The sequence below is a fragment of the Pyrus communis genome, chromosome 4 (assembly GCF_963583255.1).
Source record: "Pyrus communis chromosome 4, drPyrComm1.1, whole genome shotgun sequence".
NCBI lineage: Eukaryota > Viridiplantae > Streptophyta > Magnoliopsida > Rosales > Rosaceae > Pyrus > Pyrus communis.
This window is the reverse complement of record NC_084806.1, coordinates 19499104-19520161: the sequence shown is the minus strand read 5'-3', so window position 1 is coordinate 19520161 and position 21058 is coordinate 19499104. Positions and strand designations below refer to the sequence as shown.

The 21058-nt window shown below is 37.6% G+C and overlaps 2 protein-coding genes across 4 annotated transcripts; one reads left to right on the top strand and one right to left on the bottom strand.

Annotated features, from left to right (window-relative positions):
- Positions 1-214: 214 nt before the first annotated feature.
- Positions 215-8545, top strand: LOC137731902 (uncharacterized). Of its 3 annotated transcripts, XR_011068296.1 has the most exons (15): positions 215-472; positions 1135-1262; positions 1653-1724; positions 2640-2708; positions 2780-2836; positions 3139-3192; positions 3260-3322; positions 3435-3497; positions 3788-3952; positions 4034-4189; positions 5711-5779; positions 5879-5940; positions 6036-6121; positions 6701-6754; positions 8168-8545. XR_011068296.1 is itself a non-coding variant. In XM_068471153.1 (14 exons), exons 1-13 carry the CDS (start codon positions 301-303, stop codon positions 6118-6120), a joined length of 1215 nt encoding a protein of 404 aa, XP_068327254.1. In that variant the 5' UTR covers positions 215-300; the 3' UTR covers position 6121; positions 8168-8545. The 3 variants fall into 3 exon arrangements, 2 of the variants coding, with proteins under 2 accessions (XP_068327254.1, XP_068327255.1); XM_068471153.1 differs by lacking the exon at positions 6701-6754; XM_068471154.1 differs by lacking the exons at positions 1653-1724; positions 6701-6754.
- A 4722-nt stretch (positions 8546-13267) lies between these two features.
- Positions 13268-15487, bottom strand: LOC137730846 (large ribosomal subunit protein uL4). The gene is made up of 2 exons (XM_068469835.1): positions 14285-15487; positions 13268-13649 (listed from the first exon to the last, which is right to left on the bottom strand). Exons 1-2 carry the CDS (start codon positions 15392-15394, stop codon positions 13536-13538), a joined length of 1224 nt encoding a protein of 407 aa, XP_068325936.1. The 5' UTR covers positions 15395-15487; the 3' UTR covers positions 13268-13535.
- Between the last annotated feature and the right edge of the window lie 5571 nt (positions 15488-21058).

Here is a 21058-nt window from a genome sequence, read left to right as displayed (position 1 = left end):
CGGGACATGAATAGTGTAGTATGTATCATTATATAAATAGTGAAATACTCTATACCTTATATTTTAAATTGTTAATTTTTTAACACAAGTATGTGACCATTTATATAACGTGCGATCTACTATCCTATCCCACGTTCCTCCGAATACGTAGGAAAGTCTCTCTTTTGCACCTATTAAACACTCGCCTACTTGCTTGGTATAAAATTTTCAATTATTCAGCGCCTCTGACTCCGACTCAGTGGGTCACTTCGAAAAGTCTCTTTCTTCCTTCGCTTTCATTAGCGATCACTGCACTCTTGGATGGCACCCTCTAAGCTTTTACTCTTCTCCGTATACTTAGCCCTATCATTCACCGGAATTACGGCATACCCACCCCCTCCAGACGACGGCGCTTCTGATTCTGCTCAGGAGGTTGCAGATTCGTCTCTGGCACTCCAACTTCAGCAACTCAAGTCCAGAGTTTCACTTCTAGGTGACCATTTTCAAAGTTTTAGGCTTTGTCATTGCAATCATCATATATATATATATATATATATATATATATATCTATATTATGAATATTGAATGGGAATTGAGTGTATAGTAAATTTGCAGTTCCATACATTAGAATTTTAAATGGCATTTGGTTTGTAATATGGTTTTAATTCCCTTTATATTTATAATTAATGATCATATGTTCTGTATATTTGTACTTGGATTGTAGGAAAATAAACTTTATTTGACTAATTGGGATTTGAAAATGTGAATCGATTCGTTGAGCGTATGGGTAGAGGTACAGTTTTTCGTTTTCTGGAAACCAATTCGAAAATGCAGATTGATCAGTTAGTTTCATTCGGTTTTTCAGAGCCCGAAAGAGGTGAAGAAATTGTTTTTAGTACGAGTGAGTTCTACATTGCCTCTTCTGCATACATTCCGTTGTATTTCTAGTGTCACTGCATAGGATGTCTTAGACTCCTTTCCCTTTTGGACTGAGATAGTGTCTCTTATAAAAAATAAGACTGACTACAGAACCCGATTGATTGATAATGTAGTAAGTGCAGTTACTTGACCCCTTGTTATTGTACATGATTGGCTGCTGTTTTACATCACTATTTTGTCTGTTTTAGTGACGTTGGTATTCTCATGTTGTTGAAGAATCACGCATTGATGACAAAAACCGTGAGCTGAGAAAAAAGGATGAAAGTATTAAACTGATGGAGAAGGTTATTCAAGAGAAATCAAATAGCATTGCTTTGTTACAAAGTGCTATAGAGTCTGTCCAGGTAAGGGTTTTATTTTTAAAATGTTTTTCAGTTCAATGCAAAGTATTTCTCAGATACTGTATAGTTCAGTTCATTGAGGTGTTAAATCATGAAGCCATGGTTTGGTTCCCATGGTATGGAAAGTGATTGAGACATTTTTTTTCTTAGTGGAAATATATGTTTTTGAGAAGTAAGTCATTGTTAACAATATTGAGCCTTGACTGGAGGGTCCATTTCTGTTTTACTCATCCTTTCTAGTCAACAACTGGAGTGTATAAATGTATTAGACTTTGTGAAGCTCCATTATGTCTCTATGTAAACAATCCGCCTCTCTTGCTTGCAAAAAAGAAGCGCTCTCCAAACCCCATTTGAAAAGATAAGGGTTGATCTGTTTCTTTTTCTTTTGGGAAGGGAAGAAAACCTTTAGATGTTGTCGAGCTTGGAGATAAACCACATGTGCAGGCTGGTGGGCTTGAGAAGCAGATTAGTTTTCCAAAAACTAGACCTAACCTGAGTTTCATGCTGTCTTACATGGCTTAGTCTTCATGAAAGGTTAAAAGACTTAGAGAGGACATTACTGTGCAAAATAAGAAAAGAGATGAACTAGAAGCCCGAGCAAGTGTAGCTGAGCAGAAAATTCAGGAACTGAGTATAAAATTAGAAAATGTAAACTAACCGTGCTTATTTCTTGTTTCTTGGAAGGCCTATGTTACTGTTTCTGATTGAGTAGTTATATTGTTTTATTCTGTAACTGTTGTTTTCCTTTTCTAGAAAACAGATGGTTTGGTGCTTACAAATTCACCCTTCTGATAGAATCAGATTTACTGATAGTATTGGACTACTCGTGCAATTATCACATCTAATTTAGCTTGTCCATATACGGTGAAATTATTGGTCCATTTTACAGTTTTTGGTTATAGCTGAAAAAAAGGTTTGTATTGCGCCAAACAGATAATCTTAACAGACAACCTTTGATACAAATCAAAGGAAACTAATGAGTAGCCAGTAGTCAATACCATCTCCATAATCTTATAAATTAAGCCAAAATTCAGAGCTATCTTATTTGAAGTGATGCTAGTCTGCGATCAAGGTCCTATATGGCATAGTGTATACTGATAAACAGCTATCGACACTTCAAATGTAGAAGCTGTTTTCTCTTAGGATTTGATGTTATTTTGAATTGTTTTGATTAGTTCTGAAGGCTTTTAAATATCTGTGGAGTTGTAGATCAGATATCCCTTCATTTGTGGAGTTCTGCGATCAAGGTCCTACATGGTGTATACAACTAGACAATCTGTAATCAAGTTTAATTTTCCATGGGTGCAAAATTTCTTTGTCAAAGCGGACTTTAGTGTAATTTAATTGGCCAATTTAATCTCTCTATCTATTCTTTTTCAGCTTCGAAAAGTAAATGATGAACAGAAGACTGGAATTCGGAAAACTGAACATGATCTTCAAGTTGCAGAGGTTTGTTGTCCGTTTATTTGCTACCTGAAACTATCAATTGCTACATGGTATTAATTTTTTTGATATCTCAGGAAGAAATGGTGAAGGAGAAGTTTGGCATTTCTTCAATATCTGAAGATTTGACTGAGGTAAGGAAATGGTAATGCTATAATTTTCTAATGCCTGCTGTTGTTGGCAACGTTGTTGTTATCACTTTAGGTTTAATTCTTGTGGCTTTACCTCTTTTAGTGTGACTAGTCAATTAGTAAATTTATCAATTGCCTAAAGGTGGATTCTGTTATGGCCCCGTCTCTATTAATAATTAATCATATGCAACTTTTAAGTTTGAATAACAGTGAAGCGTATCATGTTCTTGTTACCATTTACAAGTACTTTAAAATTAAGTTCACCATACTGCCAATAGTTAAATCCTGCTGTGACCCATGAACAGGTCCATGGGGGATGGCTTCCACATACATTTGGAGTTCATGTAGACTATTTTCAGGTAAATCCACGCAGATTAGTTGGATAACAATGTCAGTCTAATTTCATGACAAAGTATTTATGTGCAGACGTACATTTTGACTTACTGGAACGAGCTTGGAAGACCAGCCTTCAATCTGGGAATTGAAAAGGTGTGTCTGTGATATTCCAAACTTTATTTGTTGCACTTATCCAATAAAGATGTTCGCTTGCCAGGTGAATAAACTGGAATAGCCAAGTATTCATTTATTTGTTTGTCCTCAGGCCTTAAAAATGAAGGCTCGTGGTGAGGGTTGGACTGAGATCATCGTCAAAAGAATCAGAACAGTATGCTATCCCCAGCTCTTCTTCATATAATACAAAATACAAAGTGAGACACGAGTTGCGTTTTATGGGATTAAGTGGCAAAATTTGAGTTTCAAAACTCGAGTTCTGAAGAGGAGCATAAAGCAGCAACAGCCTATCTTACTAATAATTAAAATTTTGAAGTCATTAGACTCAGCTTTGGTGTTTGACATCTTTCTCTTTTCTGAACAATTAGTGTACAGTCAACTTTTCTATTTGTGATATTGAACCAAGTTGGCAACCTTTCTAATTCTTCCTCTTTTAATTTGAAGAACTGGATGCCAAGGTTGAAGAAACAGTCTTTGGAATTTAAAGCCTATCTTGAACCAAACATTCGATTAGTCACTGCAAAAACTGTTGATGTATATCGTTCATCAAAGAGTTCTATAGGACCACTTGTTTTCAAGGCACAAAATATGGCAGATCCTTACATTCAGGTAAGCCCCTCATGAGAACTTTTTAAATATATGGATTTGGTGGATGGAATTCTTTCTTATGGCATTTCTGTGTTGTGGCAGGAAGCTGAGAAATATACCAAGCCATACATTGATCCGGTTGCTATGGTGGCAAAACCACATTTAGATAAATTACATATTGCCTTGAAGCCGTATACCGAAATGGTACTCAATGCATATAGAAAAGTCACCACCACTACAACATTTTTGCATCATGAGGTATGAATTTTCTACTTTATATTTATATAAAACATTAGTACCGACGAATTCAATCAATTGATTTCGAAGCACGAGTGGAACATGCTATGCCTCTTGGACTTTTGAAAAATGATGCAGTTGGACATTATTTGACTCTGCTCACAGAACTGAAGGGAAAAAAAAAATATTCTTGGGAGGTGAGAACTTTGGTGAACACATTTTTTTGAAAGGAGTCAAACAATGAAGAAGGAGCTGATTTGGCTGATTTGGATCCCAATTTTTGTCTATCTGTTCATTACAGAGAAAGTGTTGGAATCTAAAGGTCTTCGCCTAAGTCGGTCAAAGACAGAGTATATGGAGTGCAAGTTCAGTGCAAACGGAGGCTCAAATGAATTAGGGGTGAGGATTGGAGATCAGGAAGTACCAAAGAGGGACTGCTTTCGCTATCTAGTATCTATCTTGGAAAAGAACGGAGAGTTGGATGGAGACCTCAACCATAGAATACAAGTTAGATGGATGAAGTGGAAGAGTGCATCCGGCGTGTTGTGTGACCATCGTATGCCACTGAAGGTCAAGGGAAAATTTTATAGGATGGCAATAAGGCGGACAATACTTTATGGCATGGAATGTTGGGCGGTGAAGCATCAACACGTACATAAAATGGGTGTAGCGGAGATGAGAATGCTTCCTTGGATGTGTGGGCACACAAGAAAGGATAAGATTAGGAATGAGGATATCCGAGGTAAAATAGGAGTAGCTAAAATTGAAGGAAAGAAGATAGATAATCGGTTATGGTGGTTTGGACATGTGAAACGAAGGCCTATTGACGCTCCGGTTAGAAGATGCGATTACGGGATAGAGGTTCATGGCCGAAAGGGTAGAGGAAGACCAAGAAGGACCTTGGAAGAGACTCTAAGAAAAGACTTAGAGTGCTTGGATCTAACAGAAGACGTGATACAGAACCGAGCGCAATGGCGTTCTAGTATTCATATAGCGGACCCCACTTAGTGGGAAAAGGCTTTGTTATTGTTGTTCATTACAGAGGAAACAGAGTGGAACAGTGCACAGATAAGCAAACATAAAAATCAAAAGGAGTGAATGCTTGCGTGATATACAATATTATTTCTTTTAGTACTCGCATGTTTTTAATTTAAACTTATAGATCTGGTTTAAATAACAGTAATTCCGGTGACTTGCGGAAATGAGCAGGCAAGTATTAGTCTCAGCACTTCTTTGTTTGTTTGGTTTCTTCCACATTGTTGCGTGCTAAAACACACTGTTTGTTGATGGCCAAATATAAGCTTTCATGGGCTTTTCATTTGTTTGAAAGCAGGGTACATCAGAATTGCTAATTTTCTGTTATGGGCAAAACCGCAAAAAATGAAAGGGCAATCATAAATTTGTATAGGAAAGGAAATCCAAATTCACGAGGAGTTGCGGAAATCTCAGTACTTATAAGTACCCCATATGAACTTGAATGTTTTTTTTTTTTTTTTTTTTTTTTTTTGTCAGTAACTTGGATTTTGCATTTATCTGGCACAGGTCAAAGAAATTCTAAAAAATAATGAGTTGACGCAACCTGTTGCAAGTATGGAACTGGCATGGTTTGCGGTATGTGCTTAAGTTGTATTCGGCTATCTGAAATATATCAAATTTCAATATGTAGCTGTCCTAACAGTTTTTCTTCTTCTTGTTCCCCAATTAATGTAGGCCACTGCATTACTTGCCCTGCCTGCAGTATTTCTGTTTAAGTTCTATTCGGCCATTTTCGGGTTAGTTTTATCCAGAGATCATCTTGTTTTAATAATACCAAATATATGGTTTCTTCTTTCCAATTCAACTATGATATCAGGTTTCAATTATGCAGAAAGAAGACAAAAAAGCGTAGTCATAGTTCCTATGTGAACCACACACGGCGTAGGCTGAAGCGTGCCCATCCTGGAAGTACTTGAGGTAATTGGATGCTTTGTAAATACTTCATTTTTCTAGGAATACTTATCCACAAGTAGTTCTGAAATATTTGAGAATGGTTTGATGTCATACTTGGTCGCATAGCTATGGTTTTATGGTATAAAGCTTATTTGCGCAAGATATTCCATCAAAGAATATTTCTTTTGTTTACTGGTAAAGCTGTGTATATCATTTTAATGCCTAATTTTTATGTGCACGTGGATCTACTAAAGTTGCAGCTCAATACTTTGGGGTGAAATCAATATTTGAGTTCAGGGGATCTAGCTGTGATAAGATTTCAGTCGACAATACATATGTTTAAAATAACAATAATCATTTCCCTTGATAAAATTCCAAAAGGTCTTGTCGGAATTGTCACTGATACACAGCTCAAGGGAAATTGTATTCTGTTTCTTATAGTTCCTCATAGTCATTGTTTTATTACATTTCCAGTATAGATAGACAGAATGTGCATAATAACTAAGGTCTGCGCAGTTCTTGTGCATCTTCAGTAAATGTTAACTCAAAATTGTGAGGAGCAAATATTGGGAGATTAACATGATGCTTTTTTTTTTTTTTCAGATGTTAACATTTCTCATGTTTGCGTCATTATATATTCAAGTTTGGTGTGATTTGGTATCCTTCTTTCTCTCTACTTGTTGAGGGAACCTCACTTGATTTTTGGTTTTCAATTGCAAAATATAGATGAGCATACTTATCCACAAGTAATTCTAAAATCTTTTAGAGAATGGTTTGATGTCATTTTTGGTCACATAGCAATGGTTTTCTGGTCTAAAGCTTATTTGCCCAAGATATTCAACAACAACAACAAAGCCTTATCCCACTAAGTTGAGTCGGCTATATGAATCCTAGAATGCGACTGCGCTTGGTTTTGCGCCGTCTTCCATAAGTTCCAAGTACTTCATGTCTTTTCTTAAAGTCTCTTTCCAAGTCTTCCTAGGTCTCCCTCTACCATTTTGCCATGAGCTGTCTCATATTTGCATTTTCTAAACGGAGCATTTGTAGGTCTTCTGTTCACATGTCCAAACCATCTTAACCAATTTTCTCTCATCTTATCTTCAATCGTGGCCACTCCTACTTTACCTCGGATATCCTTGTTCTTAATCTGTCCTTTCTCATGTGCCCACACATCCAACGAAGCATTCTCATATCCGCTACACTCATTTTTTGCGAGTGTTGATGGTTGACCGCTCGACATTCTGTGCCATAAATCATAGCTGGCCTTATCGCCCAAGATATTCAATCAAAGAATATTTCTTTTGTTTTCTGTTAAAACCGTGTCTATGTATATCATTTTAACTCCCTACTTTATGTGTTTATGTCTATGGCTAAATGAAATTCCTGAGTATAATCAGCTAGTTTGTGTGAGTACGTGGATGTAAACTTGCAGCTTCGATACTTTGGGGTGAAATCGTTATTTGAGTTAAGGGGGCCTAGCTGTGATAAGATTCCATTTGGCAATACATACTATTAAAATAACAGTAATCATTTCCCTTGCTAAAATTCCAAAAGGTTTCGTCAGAATTGTCACTTGTGTGCCAGCTCTAAGGAAATTATATTCGGTTTCTTATTGTTCCTCAGTCATTGTTTTAGTACATTTTCAATAAAGATAGACGAAATATGCGTAATAGCTAAGGTATGCGCAGTTCTTGTGCATATTCAGTAACTCAAAATTGCGATGCAGCAAGATTGGGAGATTAACATGATGCTTTTTGTTTCGGATGTTAACATTTCTCATGTTTGCCTCATTATATATTCAAGCTTGTTGCGATTTCATCAGTATCCTTCTTTTTATCTACTTGTTGAGGGAGCCTCACTTGATTTTTGGCTTTGAATTACAAAACATAGGTCAGCATAGTTGAAGTTTTGATCCAAAGGGATGCTGATTCTGTTAGTAGCTTATACATTGATCGCGGCTACTTGTGAAATTTGTGATTGTAGTGGCCATTTTGCATGTTTGATGCTTGAGTTTTACTTTTGAGGTACTTGATCATAACCTATTCTTACAGTGGCTTTCACTTACTGCAGATGGTGGAAAGTTTCCCGTTTATCTTAAAATCAAAGTTTCGTTGAAGTCGGGTATCTTTCATCACTAGAATCAGATATGCTACTTTAGAAATTTGAAATCAAAAGCTGTGTTGTGCCGATAGATGAAAAAACCTTGAAATTTCTTACTTAGAAATCATTACAGCAAATGAGGTTTATGGAATATATTGGAGATATTGGAATATACAGTTTTTCTCTTTTCTATGAATACATATTATTTTTCCATTGCAGATAGGTAATAAACCTTTATTTGAGAGTTTTTTTTGGTTAATTTATTGTGTCATCTATGAGATTTTATGAGAATTTGTTGAGAATGGACAGCAAGTTTAAATCGTCAGAATTGTCATTTACATTCAGTCATTACGGAATTGTTAAAACAATATTTTATGATATCTTAATATTGAACTGTTCACTCGATTTTCACCTCTTATATGTCAAAGGAACGAATTGAGCGGTTCACTCAATTCCAATATTGCGAGAGTATGCTTACAATGATTATAGGTTGTTGTATCTTTAGAGGGTAAGGCGTCACAACTTGCTTTACCGAGACATTATCTTCGAGGGATAAAATCTACTCTCAAAAACAGTGAACTTACACGCCTCAACCTAAAATCTCATTCTAGTCAAGCATGAATGAAGATCGATATATTAAAGATAGGGTAAATTACAAAAAACTACTTCAACTATTGGTCTCACGAAACTATCATACCTCATCTTTTAAAATTGATAATGTCATACCTTATCTTTAGAATTTGGTCCAATGTTATACCTTTCTGTTACTTGGCCGTGTATTTTTCAGTTAAATGCTGATGTGGCTTGATTCGGGAGCCCACTTTCTATTAAAAAAATAATAAATATTATTAAAAACTAAAAGAAATTTTTTAAATATTAAAATAATAAAAAAAAGTAAAAAAAAAAATTCTTTTTCTTTTCTCTCTCTTCTTCTTCTTCTTCTGCAAGTTGGGTTTTCGGGGGGAGGGACGGACAAACTGGGTTTTTTTTTTCCTTCTTCTTCTTCTTCTTCTTCTTCTACCTGGGTTGCAGGTTGGCTTTTTCAGGGTGGGGGGAGGGATAGACGAACTGGGTTTTTTTTCTTTTTTTTTTTCTTCTTCTTCTTCTTCTTCTTCTTCTTCTTCTTCTACCTGAGTTGCAAGTTGGCTTTTTCGAGTTTGTTTTTTGGGGGGGGGGGGACGAATTGGATTTCCTTTTTCTTTTCTTGTTTTTTTTTTTTTTTTTCGGTTTCCTTTTTTTTTTTTTTTTTATTTTATTCCCTCTCTTTCTCTCTCTTTTCTTCTGCAAGTTGGGTTGGGGGGGGACGAATGAATTGGGTTTCCTTCTTCTTTCTTTTTTTTTTTTTTTTTTTTGCCTTTCGTCTTCGTCTTCTTCTTTCTGGGTTACAGGTTGGCTTTTGGGGGGGTTGGGGGGTTTTTGTGGGGTGGGGGGGGGGGGGGGGAGGGGGGAGGGACGAACTGAGTTTCCTTCATTTTCTCTCTCTCTCTCTCTCTCTTCTTCTTGTTCTTCTTATGCAAGTTGGGTTTTTTTTTCCCTTTCTTCTTCTTCTTTCTGGGTTGCAGGTTGACTTTTGGGAGGGAGGGAAGGGACGAAGTGGCTTTCCTTTTTTTTTTTTTTCTTTTTTTTTTTTTTCCTTTCTTCTTCTTTCTGGGTTGCAGGTTGGCTTTTGGGAGGGAGGGAAGGGACGAACTGGGTTTCCTTCTTTCTTTTTTCTCTCTCTCTTCTTCTTCTTCTTCTTCTTCTTCTACAAGTTGGGTTGGGAGGGGGGGACAGACGAACTGGGTTTCCTTCTTCTTCTTCTTCTTTTTTTTTTTTTTTTTTGTTTCTTCTTCTTCCTTCTCTCTCTTCTTCTTCTTCTGCAAGTTGGGGGGTGGTGGATTTGGGTTGCAGGTGTGGGAGGGGGTGGGGGTTGGTGGGGTGATGGGATCTTAGGGGGTTGGTGCGGTGATGATATTTTTGGGGGGTGTAACGGGATCTGGGCTGGGGAGGGGGTTGATGGGTTTTCAATTTTTTTTTTTTTTTTTATGTTGAAGATTAAGCAAGTAGGGGGAAGAAGATGAAGGGGAGAAGAGAGAGGGGGAAGAGACGAATTGAGGGTTTAATTTTACTTTTCTGTATTATTTTAATATTTAAAAAATATTAAATAATTTTTTGTAGTTTTTAATAATATTTTAATAATTTTTTTAATAGAAAGTGGATCCCGAATCAACCCACGTCAACATTTAACTGAAAAATTCATGACCAGGTAATGGAATGTATAACATTGGATCAAATTCTAAAGATGAGGTATGACATTGTCAATTTTAAAAAATAAGGTACGATAATGTCGTGAGACCAATAGTTGAGGTAGAAGTAACATCAATATATAATTATTATATAGCCAATATTTACTAATCATTATCTTATTTGATTTGTTGTAGAAGTAACATTGATAGGAGCATATTCATGCAACTTAATTAGCTTGTTCTCGTGCATTTATGTTGTGTTTCCTTAGCTATTTTAGTGTTTAAAGTCACTTTTGTGCATTTTCAGATTATAAAGCTAAAGTGTGCAAGAAGATGCAAATTGGAGTCTTTTGGAGCAAAAGAGGAATGAATGAGTTGAAGACTTGAAGAAACGATGAATTCCCACTCCAACGATGAATTCCTACTCAAACGAGGAATCCTACTTCAACAAGGATTCCTACTTGAAATAGGAAAGTTAACCCTAGGTTTCCCGTTTTGGTAACCTTTCCTAATCTTAAACGTCCGTATTTTCTAGCCACTTTGAAGGCCTTGTAGGCACTTTAGGACACAAAACGAAGGCCCTATGCCCCTTAAACACCCTTGCCGTGCCCTTTTCTCTTCTTTCCTTCCCTTGCCGTGCAAGGGGGGGTATTTAGGTCCAAAGTTATGCACTTAAACCCTATTTCCCTTCCTAAACTAAACCCTAGCCGCACCTTGCAGCCATTCCCTCTCTAATTTCTGATTTTATTTCCTTTTTCTAGAAGCCTTTGATTTTAATTTTAATTAACCAAAATAAACTAGGGTTTTATTTCTGAAACCATATATAATTTAAACCCTAGCCGCACCCTAGACTCTCTATTATTCATTCTTTTCATCTTGCAGCCACCCTTCCATACTTCCCTTGAATCCGTAGCCTCCCATTGATCCATGATCCATATCAGCCGCAAATCCATTTACCCTAAGCCTTCTAAATCCATCTCAGCCGCACCTTTTCCCATCCATTCCAGCCATTACCCAACCTTGCCGCAGCCACTCCACCCTTCCAGCCACCATTCCCAACCTCCATACACCTTCCCACCTCCTTGCCGCACCACCACATCTCCCTAAATCCATCCCCAACCCAAAATAACATCCAAAAACCCCCTAAACCATCTCTGCCGCAGCAAGGAGAAGAAGAAAGAGGAGCTTAGACGCGCAGAAATTCAAGTGGATTCGTTGGGCGTTCTAGGTGTAATCAATCTTTTAATCTTTATGTATAAATTCAATTTTATTTCTCTTTCTGTGAACATGAGAGGCTAAATCCCTAGTTAGCTAGGGGGTGATTCGAAACCATGTTTATGCTTGCAATATGAATTGATTACCTTTGGTTGGAATTTCATGAATTGTGGATTCAATTTGTTTAACTGCTTGATTGATAACTTATTTGTGTATGTTTATTGAGAGTGCACGCTTAATTTTCATGCATGAATATGACGCTAGAATATAAGTGAATTTCACCTAATAGTTATGAACTTATATTCACAAGTAGTGGAGGTTGCTTATAAACAATCGCGTTAAATGAATTCTTGGCACTAGTTTCATGCTCATCATAGTAACGAATGCCTCGTCAACACTTATAGTTTTCATGATGCTTAATGATCTTTGATTGTATCTTTATTGTGCTTTTCATGTAAAGGACTTTTGGAGAATGTTTTGAATTGCGTATGCGCTGTCCCATCCAATTTATTAACTTAAGGAGAACTTGAAGGTTAATTTAAGCGGACCTAATTAACCCGGGGTGTTGAGTTTCATAATTTATCGAAAGACCAACTAAAAATCATCTTGTATGCAAGTGTGACATGTGTGGAGAAGAACCTTCTAGCTAGCATTCCATCCATATTTTCATCAAATTCATCTTCATAATTTGTTTTAATTACATTCTGTGCTATTTGTTTAATTTCGTCAAAACCTCAATCCCCCTTTACTTTAGTGTCCAATTTAGTTAGAAAGTGTCTTAGTTTGTGTTTCTAAGTGTTTTGATTCAATTTATTACCCAAATTCGTCCAAAATAGTCAAAGTGCTCAAAACTGCCCAGATTGTGTTTTTAAGGCAGTTTTGAGTGTTTTGGGGCTATTTTGAGTCTTTTGGTTTGTTTTAGTGTTTTATTGTTTAGTTTTGCATTCTTTGAGTCTAGTTTAGTGTTTTAATTTGTGTTTTACGTTTTTGAGTCAGTTTCCAAGTGATTTTGCAATCCCTCCTAATCCCCGGTTAAGAACGATCCCTACTTATTCATATACTACAATTGTCAAAAGAGAGTTTTAATTTGTGTGCTTAAATATTCCGCATCAAACATCAATATAGCCAATATTTCCAACAGTTGCATTAAATTGATCAATTTGACTGTAGAATGATTACATTGTCACAGGGTGTTACTAATACACCATGTGGTTGTGTTTATGTCATCATTAAAAAGTTCCAATGCTAATCTGTATTAGATACTATTATAAAACTTATATAGTTAAGTCATTCATAATTCATATGCTCAATTTCAATGTGAGATTAAACATTTGAATGTATTAAGTAGCAAATTAACGTTAATGTAATTAATTAAAAGTACTTGTGAATTTAAATAACTGATTATCTACAAAATACAGTAATGCCCTGCTACTAAACATGCTAATGATTATAAGCACTTCCAACAAAAGCACTTTCAAACAAACCCATTCGCAGCTTAAAGAAACGCTAAAAAATGGTGGCATTCCTTACAGATGTAATCAAAAGATCCCCCCACAGAAAGATGCAAATCATATCGAAGAACCAACCAAATGGACAAACGATATAAACTAAAATACAACCAATCAACCCATTAGATTCAAATGCACAACTGAGATTAAAACGCCTGCATTTCGGATCAAAATTACCAACGTTGTCATAGAACAAAATTGACAAACTAATATAAATCTAGTTACGATTGGCACAATCCGGGAGGGAAAACGCGAGCGTTTTCTCTGTTAATACACCACTTTTCCTCCCACGTCTCATTCTTTTACTCAAGAGAACAAAAGACACAACATAAACACTAACCCAAAACATTCTACGTAAACAAGGCCTTGTAAATTTAACGCAGACGTAAATCACTCGGCTACCGCTAGCCACTTTGTAAAGTTGTCAAACTCGGTGTAGTCACTGTCTGAGATCATAGTTTTGTACCATGCCTTACCAGCGGCCTTAATGGCAGTAGCTTCCTCCTGTATAAAGAGAAATAAACAACACATAAGGAAATTTTCGGATATTCTCAAATCTCATGAGACCACACAAGAATAAGGAAGAAAAAGGAGATCGTAGTATGCGTAACTGATCAAAAAGCTTTAACCAGAAATGAAGGAGCAACTCTATTATGAAACAGTAATGACATTATTTCTAGAACAAGGTAGGATTGACAAATGAATATGGAAATCTTGCAAAACAATGCAGCAACAATAAGCATTTGACAACAAACATAATCAAGTTTCGAAGAAAGCAAACACCAATAAAAAATGACCAACCTATTTCCTCATACCAAAAAACAAACTACCAATCCTCACAATCATCAGACATGTAATCAAGATCAATTGAACATAAGAACGCATTTCGTGGACTTGAACTTACTACGATCTATCAATTAATCGAATAATACATGCGCATCACCAATCACAAAAATGGTAGAATCATGGAAACCATAAAATATAAGACTAAGGATACAACTAGGTTTCGATTCACATATATCAAGCACGAATTAAAAACGGGCTTCCAAATAACCTTAACAATCATAAAATTTATCTATAGAATCAATCAAACAAAAAGCAAAGCAAAACAGAAGAAATAACAAGTTAGATTTGATTACCTTGGTAATGGGCTTCCTCTTCTTGTCGAGCTTCTCCTTCTTAGCCTTAACCCTCTCAGCCTCAGCCAACAGAGCCATTCTCCTAGCAGTCTTCGCATATGGATTCAACTTCAACAAAGTATTCAGATTCTTTAGTGGGTTCTTCTTCATTGGAGCCCTCTTCGCATCCTTCTTAATCGGCCTCACAACGCTCTGGACCTCGTCCGAGTTAATAATCCTACCCAGATCAGCATTCACCATCTTCGACCTCGGCAACACATACCTCTTCTTCTTCTCTGAAACCTTATCGAAGGATCCATAAATCGAATCCAGCTTTTGGAAAGCCGACTTGGTCCAGACCACAAACCGACCCAAATGCCCACCGGGAGCAAGCTTCAGCAGACTAAGCCTCTCCACATTGATAATATCGACACCAGGAATGTTCCTAAATGCCTTCACAAGCTTCGCCCCCTCACTTCCGTACACAATCAACGGCCCCTTACGGTTGATGTACCTCCGATTCCTCATCTTCCCCTTTCCAGGTCGAATCGAATGGCTGTCCTTTGCCTTCTCGGCATCGGCGTAAGCCCCGATCTCCTTCAACACCTTCAGAGCCGCCGAGGTCTTCTCAACCCCCTCAATGGAGTCGTTAACGACCAGGGGCAATTCTGGAACAGTCTCTATTTTATGCCCGCGAGCCATAACCAGAGACGGGACTGCCGAAGCGGCAATGGCCGAAACGACCGCGTAGCGCTTCTGGTTGACATTGACTCTCCGGTGCCAGCGGCGCCAGATCTTGGTAGGAGCGAACATGCGGCCACCACGGCACATGTTTCCGAAGGCTCCTTGGCCAGCGCGGTGAGTCCCACCTCCGGGAACACGTGGGATACGGGAGACGGCTCGCCCAGTTCCCCAGGACTCGGCGGAGGTCTGGTGGCCGGCTTTCCTGGACACGGCGTAGGGCTGGCGGCTGTTCTTGGAGATGTTGGAGTGGACGAAGGTGACGATGTCGGGCCGGATGGAGGCCTTCATGACATCAGGCAAGGAGACGGTTTGGCTCTGGTCGGTGGCCATGTCGCCGTCCAGAGACTGGACGGTGACCAAGGGACGCACAGCGGCGGCGGCGGCCATTTGAAATGGGACTGAGAAAATGGAGAGTGGGGGAGAAGGGATGTACGATTTTTAGGGCTGCAAGATAAGTTGGGTTTTTGTGTTTGGTTTATACATTTTATAGTGTAAACGTGGAAGTAGGGTTTCAGTTTCTACTTAATTTTTGGCTTAAAAAAGTTAAGTGGTTGCCATCGTAACTTAACGAGCTGAAATGTATGACCCAAACCCACGAAAAGCATTGAGAGAGTTTAAAAGTCATGAGACATTTATAGCTCGTTTACTAACAATCAGATTAAAGAAAAATGGAGTGAAGAAGAATAGAATTGAGGATGATTTGATTAAGGAAGAAATAAAATTATTTTTCTGTTAAAGTTATTTACTAATTTATTTAGAATCGGGATATGAATGATGTTGGTTTTATATAAGTCGTTTACTAGTTCATTTGAATCGAAATTAAAACTAACTTGATTACTAAATTGACCTTGTTTAAAATAAATCCCCACTTGTCATTATTTGTTACTCTTGTTAATAGGTTCTACAAGCAACTAGAAATGGGATTAGGTGGTTGGAGATGAAGCTGGCTCTAAAGGAAATTGGTGGATTTGGAGAAGACGAATATGGTTGTGTCTATCAACTAAGTGGTGAAGTTGTAAGGTCATTTTATTTAAGTGAACTATAGGAGGTCATCTTGGAACATAAGTTGGATTCTGTGACATCCCACATCGCCCAAGGGAGTGATCCTCAAATGTATATTCCCATCCTTACCTAGCACGAGGCCTTTTGGGAGCTCACTGGCTTCGGGTTCCATAGGAACTCCGAAGTTAAGCGAGAAGAGGGCTAGAGCAATCCCATGATGGGTGACCCACTGGGAAGTTGCTCGTGAGTTCCCAAAAACAAAACCGTGAGGGAATGGTAAGCCCAAAGCGGACAATATCGTGCTATGGTGGTGGAGTCGAGCCCGGGAAGTAGTCTCGCCTGGGCGGGGATGTGACAGATTCCATATGGCCACAAATACCCAGATTTCAGGTACCACCATAATGTAGAGAATTACCTCCGCCAATTTTATGGGTTTGATTCCCGAAATGAGGTGGATCCCACTCTTGTATTGATTCATTAAACAGTGTGCAATTCTATTTTCACCCATTCCATTCATCCTTAGTAAACATATCATTAAAGGATTGAAAGTGCTTTTAACCTTGGTAATGAATTTCCAGTTTTTAAAATAATGTTATGAGACATTCGATAATTATTATTTTTTTTTTTAAATAGTCTTTCAAGTCAAGTATGTTTTATGAATTTCCAGTGTTCTAAAACGCAGTCTAGGCATGTAACAACCCGTCCTGATTTTTATTTACGGATTTTGGAACGAAACACTTCATCATCTCTCTCTCTCTCTCTCTCTCTCTCTCTCTCCCCACTTTTTCTCTCAATTCCCCCGAGCTCTCTCTCTCTTAGCTCTCATCCCTCTTGATGCACCATTGCACCACCACCACCGCCCACCTCACCAACGAGCCACACCTCCATCACACCAATTTGTCCTGCCTCTCTCCTTGAGACCTGAAATAGAACTCTCGCACGCTCTCTTTGCTCATGGCAAGGTCCGACGGTCTTCGAGCTGATTTCCAGCCAACTCTAGCAACTACTGGGGATCATCAATTTGGTGGGTACATCGTATGTTAAGGTTGAGAATCGAGGTCGACTGGTGCTTGGGAAGCTCTGGCTTTCGTCTCCATGAGAATCGGTCTGAAAACGGGTCAGACCTGATCCATAAAACCTGAGCCGGCCCAATTCGTTAGGCCATGGAACCCGGCCCAATTCGTCTAGTATCTTTTAAACCTTGTGAATTTCTTTTGAAATTTGGATGTAGTTATGATTTGTTAATGCAAGCGCTATTTGTCACACCCCAACTCAAGGATTAACGTAAACCTTGATTTAGAACATGATTCACAAGCTTAACTGTAAGGCTTAGCTAATATAACTAAAATGTGAAATGAAATATAAAAAAAGAGCACGTATAATTAATTCACTTGGAATAAATTCAGCAGAACAATAGTATCTTTTTTGAAATTATAATTAAAATTACAACTTAGAAACTACTCAAAGTTCACACGAGTAGTTCTTTATTTAAATAAGAGAGCAAAAACCATCAAGTTCATCTTTTTATTTCTTTATACACAATTACATAACAGACAACAAGTCAAGTAGACTTCTAGATTCTGGTTCCATACTTGCAAAATTTAGTTCGGATGAGCTTAAAATGCTCAATATGGACTAAACCTTCATCAATAAAATATTAGAGCTTTAATTAACAAGGCAAACATAAAACCATAATTAGAATGACATGTAAGGATGCAATGCAAATGCCTTGGCTATACTTGTTAATCCATATAACTAAACACCCAGACCTCGTACGTCTCAGTCCGTGCTTATACGACTTGATCCTGAGCACTTAATTATATGAACTAACCTCATCCCAAAATATCTCAGAACTCCCCTTTTTCAGTCTTGTTGCCTAACTCTTTGTCCCTAGTCCTGAATTACCATAATTAAACTGTGCATTGTGGGCCTGGCTAAGACCTGGTACTGACTAAGAGTTTGGCTCAACTACCTAAAAGCTAATAGCCACTACCTTAGATTCCTGAATTTCTTTCCAAGAACCCCAATTCACTCTCACATCATGAATGATTATCAAGTTTCATTTCTTTTTCCAGATAACAAAGATAATCAGAAATTAACCCTTACACTAAATTAAAGTTTAAACATCATACTCAAGTAACATTCAGATTCAATATTTATACTCAATTCGTATTCAATACAGTATCAAACTTGCATGTGTACTTATATAAGTAAGCATTAATTAGATTAATTTATATAAGGTTTCGGAGAACCCTTACCTTAAATTCAATTAATTTTGTTCCTCCAAAAAGTGTGCGTTTACTAATCCGTAATCAGATTGAAAGTAATTGAATTGAAAAGAAATTCGATTGAGGAGGAATTGAAATGAGGTGGAATCAGAATCAAATTATTGTTTAAGTAGTTTACTAAAACTTTATGAAATCAGAGTAGGAATGATGTTGAGTCTATATAAGTTGTTTACTAATTCACTTCAATCAGAATTAAAACTAGGTTGATTACTAAACTGCCCTTACATAGATAAATTATTTTCATACTAATTAATTAAATTTATCTATATAAAAATATTTAAATAGGTTTTATTTATTTATTAAAAGATGGTTATTTCCATCCATCCCCCACATCTCCATAACACACCCCGACCCAGAAAGTCCACTTGGACCCTGAATCGAGCTGTGCTGGGCGACACCTGGAAGGTGACGAAGCCATAAAATGTGATAGTGTATAAAAAGTGAATGAATTTGAATCCAAAAGTGTCTAAATACCAGAGTGCGCTACGAGTGGGAGCGAACCCATTTCACGCGCGATGTCAGAGCATAAGTAAGGTACAGTAATGTGGGTAAGAATCATACCCTCAAAAATATTCATCAATACTAAGATTCGCCACAAATTCTTGTCGATACAAACTCAGCAGCTAAAACCTGGAGGGCACCAAACAGAAGGTGTGAGTAAGCAATAAAACCAAGCTTCCCAAAGTTACTACCTCTTTAAAAGTAATGCCCCTAAATGTAAAACCCGTATCGTTTTCCATAAGATAGTACAACATATATACATATATCCAAACCATACTCAGAAATGACCAAAACCACGGTTTGCCATCAACTCCACCATACATTAATAAGTAGGCCAAATGAACTAAATCAATACAAAGTGATATATCAGTCAGAGTCATCTAAAATGACGTGTACAACTTATCCATATCTCATCAATCATGGCTAGCATATAAGTCGGAGTCACCTATAGTGACCTGTACGACTTATCCATATCTCATCAATCATGGCTAGCATATAAGTCGGAGTCACCTATAGTGACCTGTACGACTTATCCATGTCTCATCAATCCTGGCTAGCATATAAGTCGGAGTCACCTACAGTGACCTGTACGACTTATTCATATCTCATCAATCATGGCTAGCATATAAGTCGGAGTCACCTATAGTGACCTGTACGACTTATCTATATCTCATCAATCATGGCTAGCATATAAGTCGGAGTCACCTATAGTGACCTGTACGACTTATCCATATCTCATCAATCATGGCTAGCATATAAGTCGGAGTCACCTATAGTGACCTGTACGACTTATCTATATCTCATCAATCATGGCTAGCATATAAGTCGGAGTCACCTATAGTGACCTGTACGACTTATCCATATCTCATCAATCCTGGCTAGCCAATAGCTCAATAAGTATACCTGCACACAAGTCGGAACCACCTAAAGTGGTCTGTACGACAGGACTGTGCACCTACCTTGAATCCAAGGTGAGCGTAAGGTGCGGGAGGTGAACATCACGTGAAGGACTGTGCCCTGGCCACGGGCGGGAGCACTAACACCGGGGTGCAGGTTTATGAGCTATACTATGTCTCAACACAATCGTACTCACTACCATCACTAACATCAACATATACTCACCTGAAGCTTACCTGGGTGTCCTGCGTCCACCTTTGCACTTGAAAGCATTCCCAATAATTATATGCAAGTAGTATACATATGGATATACCATGATGCAATCTAAAACTCAACCATGTTGTAGCATTTTCAATTATAAACAATACGGTGTGAAATGTACAATCAATAACGCTCTACTCCCGAACTACTTATTTTCAGGGATAATTATCCATAATAACCCAATTAACACTAATTAACTAACTAATTCACAAAACTAAAACTTGTCTTTATCAATTTCCTTCGCATTACTCAATTTCCCAAATAAGGCTTTTGTCTCAAATATTTTATGGCTGCATCTAACGTCTCGTTAGACTGCCTACGTACCCTAAACAGGGATCAAGCCATTCGTAGTTCATATAGGTACTTCAAGCATTCACAATAATTATATGAAGGTAATATACCTAATCAATTTAAAAATATCGATAGAACTATCAATAATATGCACAATAAAAAGAAAAAGATCCACTCACCTGGAGTCCACACTATACTTCTCTAGCACGCGCATCGAGGCGTCCTGAATGATCGGTCCCTGTGGCCAATTATCAAATCACATCTCAGAACTCTTATCCGTAGAATATGCAATTCACATAAAACACAACCTCAACGACATTCTGAAATAGTTTGATACCCATTGACCACAAGTCAACCGTCGATCAAAGATCGACGGTAGGGTTTACAACCCTGTATAACTTGACCTGGAAGATCCGCATATCAGATTTTCAATCCACAACTCCCAACGATCCACAATATGTTTCTAGGATAACATATTAAAATTTCATTACGATCCAACGGTCAGATCTCCGCCAATTGCCTACAACAAGTAGCCGTGGACATTTATTTTACTAACTTACAAATCCAATTCAGGAAGATCCGTAAGTCGGATTCCCGATCCGTAAATTCCTATAATCTTTAAATATTACGTATTATAATGTATCCAATTTTGGTGACGATCCAACGGTCGGATCATCGATTCACATTTTATCAAGTAACGTATCGTAACGAATTTAGGTTCCAACTATCAACCTACGTCATTCAAATGACAAAACTGAATTCAAAACATTTGACATAGCCTAAAAATAGCATTGGCGGCCCACTGGCCACG